A 3,244-nucleotide genomic window follows, 5' to 3' on the forward strand; every position below is an offset into this window, starting at 1 on the left:
AATGGCAACCACCTCAGTGTTCGGATCCCGTCAAGAATCAACCTGACTGGTCTGCACCTAAAGGACCTCCACTGGTTTCTGAGTTCTCGGGCAGCCCTCCATTGCAACCTGAGTTCATGGCACCGTTGACCCCCTCTGTTGAACCTCAGACGTGGCAGCAATGGCAACCACCTCAGCCTTCGGATCCCGCCAAGAATAAACCTGACTGGTCTGCACCTCAAGGACCTCCACTGGTTTCTGAGTTTTCGGGCAGCCCTCCATTGACACGTACGTCTGGGCTGTTCCCTTTAGGTGGGAATTGCACCGCAACCGACCTGGCGCTCCGGGATTTTTGGAAGTCCCAGCTCAAGGCTGACTTCTGGATCAGCGAGGAGGATCCTTTCACACCACTGCTTGTGAGGCTCTTCATCTCTCTGCTGACGAACCCCGGGACTGTTAGCCATGCATTGGCTGGCCTCTTCCCTGCCGAATCCGCCGAGAACCCAGTGGAGGACTTCTACCTGCGTCCTAAGCCCGAAACGCTGTGGAGAGTTGCAGGGCATGCCCGCTGGGCTGAGGTATGGGCTCTGAGTACGCTTCTAGGCCCTGAGGTAGTGGCTGAGGTGGCGTCTAGATCGGTGGCTCACTGGGGAGAAGCCACAGTTGCCGTGGCCTCCCCTGCGGTGAAGTGCGAGGTCGCGCTGCAGGCCGCTGTGCTCCTTCGTCACGGACAGACGGAGTCGTTGCAGGATCTGATTACGGGGTCTGTATCTGAGCACAGGGCGGAGTTTGAGACTCTCTCGATTATTGTACGGCTCCACGGGTTGGAATCCTCAGGCGTTTCCGAAGCTCTGAGTCTGCTGGCGAGCTGCCTGCAGGCTCGAGGAGCAACTGAGGCTGCTGGAGTGTGTCGACTTCTGTCTGGCCGTCATGAAGAGGACTTGGGTGTGGATTGGTTGCCAGGCTCTGATCTGAGAGGTAGTGGTTGGTTGCTGGGACTGCAGCTGGCTGACACGTTTGAGTATCTGCGTCGTCGACAGCAGCCGGATTTCTTCTTCGACTCGCTATTCCCATTGAAGGTTAAGTTCGTCATGGGGCTTCACCTTCAAAAGTCGTCTCTGCCCAACATGGTGGAAATCTTAGCATGTTTCTTAAACTCTCGGAGTTCAAACCATTTCAGCGTGGAATGCAGGGAATCAGTAACTCGGATGCTAGCTGACTTTCCAGAGATGAAATCAACCAACCTGACATTGAAGGCAGCTGCCGGCGTGAAGGGTCTCCTGTACAACATTAAAGGTAACATCAGTGGTCTGGCGTCCTTCTTGAGTTCCACGCCGAGCACTGGCTTGGAACCGTCAAAAAAGTTCTACTTTGACAAAATCGCTGGGCAATGGATCATTGAGGAAACCGCATCTGAACCTTCCCAACCAGGGAGAGGCGATCCCTTATTGCTACCACCTCCACCTGCACCCGTTGTGGAACAGCCACCTTTGTCTGGACCGCATTCAAGGTACGTAGACATGTTCAGTGTGCGAAGGTAACTTGACGAGAAGCCACAAATCTTTATGCATAGGCGGGGAACAGGAGTGAATAACCAAGAACAGGTGAATAACCAAGAACAGGTGAATAACCAAGAACAGGTGAATAACCAAGAACAGAAGCCACAAATACTTTATTTAATTCCATCGATCTATTTGATTTTCGGTCTGAAAATCGCGATTTGGCATGAGACATTCTCGCAGCGGCGGTAAAGCCATCCGCGACGTGAGTCGTTGGCGGTGCGTCGACTGCACCACCTCCAATTTCGCGACCCGTCAACGCTGTACTCGATGCGGTACCCTGAAGAAGGTTTCTAAGACTAAAGACGACTGGTGGTGTGGGAAGTGTCAAAACCTCAACTGGGGCTGGCGAGAGACGTGCAACGAGTGTGGGTTCGTGCAGGCCGGCGCGGATCAGACAAGAACCGGAACAGCTGGAGGACATTTTGAGATCCAAGATCCCAGAGACAAGACTGCACACAACTCCGACAACGAAGCCTTTGACGATTTCGGGAGGAAAAAACATAGGAAGGAGGAGAGGCTCAGCCATATCCCAGCCTGGATGAACGAGTCAGACCTGAGCTCTGAGTCCGAGGAGGCGGTGCAGAGACCAGAGGCGACAGCAGACGAAGTGCGCACGATTTACAATATGGGGTTGCGATTTCCTCCAGCGCCTGCCGATGCAGAGTACAGTTAGAGCCACAATAAAAGATAAGGACCATCATTGCCTAGTATGAGCATGAAAGCTCCAATAAAAGATCAATTGCAGCGCGTATGGCCTCCAACCCACTCAACTGCGAAATCCTCCGTTGTTCCCGCTGCGAGACCCACGTGGTCGTTACGGACCTCAAAGTGGCCGAGTTGCCCAGACGTAGGACTGACGCGGCAATGATTCTGATTCCGTCCGAGGGGACCTTTAGGTTCAACTTGAAGCTGGCGCCATCAGTTGTTTTTGTGAAGCGGTCTCTCAAATTAGCTGAGCAGCAGCAACATCTGCTCTGTACGACATGTTCACAAGTCATCGCTTACCAACGCGAGCCCCTTCAAAATAAAAGTATGCCACCACAACATCCATCACGCAGCCGCTCCGCTAGAGTCACTAAGGACCTACGTGGTCAACGAGCATGTCATTGGGGCTGGGGACAGAACGTCTCAGGAAAAGGTCGATTTGTAGCCGGATCAGTGCACTATGTTATCTGCCTTGTCGAATTCAGAGAAGCAGGAGATAGTCTTCTCCTTATCAGGTGAGTAGAGTCGGTGCGCTATGGTCTGACTTGTCGCAGCTCTCATCTTATCCGCCGAGGGCAAAGAGGTTTCTGCCGCCAACCTGACGTCGCTCGTCAACGCTTGTGGCATGGAAGCCGAGTCCTACATGCCCGCCCTCTTCGCCAGAGCGTGTGAAGGTGTGGATATCAAGACGATTGTCGACTCCTTCTCAGTTCTCTCTGCTGGACCCGCTGCAGGCGCACCAGCAGCCGCTGACGCTGCCGAGCCCGAGCCTGAACCTGAGAGCGAGGAAGAGTCTGATGATGATTTGGGCTTCTCCCTGTTCGACTAGTGGAAACTTGTGCAGAAAGGTGAATTTAATCATCTAGGATTGGGCTTGGGTGTGACAGTCAGAAAGACTCGCAGGTGAATTTAGTCAGCTCACGTTCGTTGGATTTTCAGTAGCGCATAAACTGGTTCATGAATCGATTCTCGCCAATTTGGACCCGGTCTACGAATAG

The 3,244-nt window shown here is 53.3% G+C and overlaps 3 protein-coding genes across 5 annotated transcripts; all 3 read left to right on the forward strand.

Moving 5' to 3' along the window:
• Positions 1–17: 17 nt before the first annotated feature.
• KVP18_000447 (uncharacterized protein) lies at positions 18–1,520 on the forward strand (the record flags this gene model as incomplete). Of its 2 annotated transcripts, none has more annotated exons than XM_067957678.1 (1): positions 18–1,520. In XM_067957678.1, a coding segment is annotated over one exon (1,503 nt), but the record flags the coding sequence as incomplete, so codon positions are not given. The 2 variants fall into 2 exon arrangements, with proteins under 2 accessions (XP_067810726.1, XP_067810727.1); XM_067957679.1 differs by having other exon boundaries at positions 117–1,520.
• Positions 1,521–1,704: 184 nt separating this feature from the next.
• KVP18_000446 (uncharacterized protein) lies at positions 1,705–2,214 on the forward strand (the record flags this gene model as incomplete). The annotated part of the gene is made up of 1 exon (XM_067957659.1): positions 1,705–2,214. One exon carries the CDS (start codon positions 1,705–1,707, stop codon positions 2,212–2,214), a length of 510 nt encoding a protein of 169 aa, XP_067810725.1.
• A 492-nt stretch (positions 2,215–2,706) lies between these two features.
• Positions 2,707–3,075, forward strand: KVP18_000445 (uncharacterized protein; the record flags this gene model as incomplete). Of its 2 annotated transcripts, XM_067957646.1 has the most annotated exons (2): positions 2,707–2,761; positions 2,801–3,075. In XM_067957646.1, 2 exons carry the CDS (start codon positions 2,707–2,709, stop codon positions 3,073–3,075), a joined length of 330 nt encoding a protein of 109 aa, XP_067810724.1. The 2 variants fall into 2 exon arrangements, with proteins under 2 accessions (XP_067810724.1, XP_067810723.1); XM_067957645.1 differs by lacking the exon at positions 2,707–2,761 and having other exon boundaries at positions 2,872–3,075.
• Positions 3,076–3,244: the final 169 nt, after the last annotated feature.

The sequence above is a fragment of a genome, assembly GCF_019968955.1.
Source record: "MAG: Porospora cf. gigantea A chromosome Unknown PgA_NODE_2695_length_3244_cov_315.754, whole genome shotgun sequence".
Taxonomy (NCBI): domain Eukaryota; phylum Apicomplexa; class Conoidasida; order Eugregarinorida; family Porosporidae; genus Porospora; species Porospora cf. gigantea A.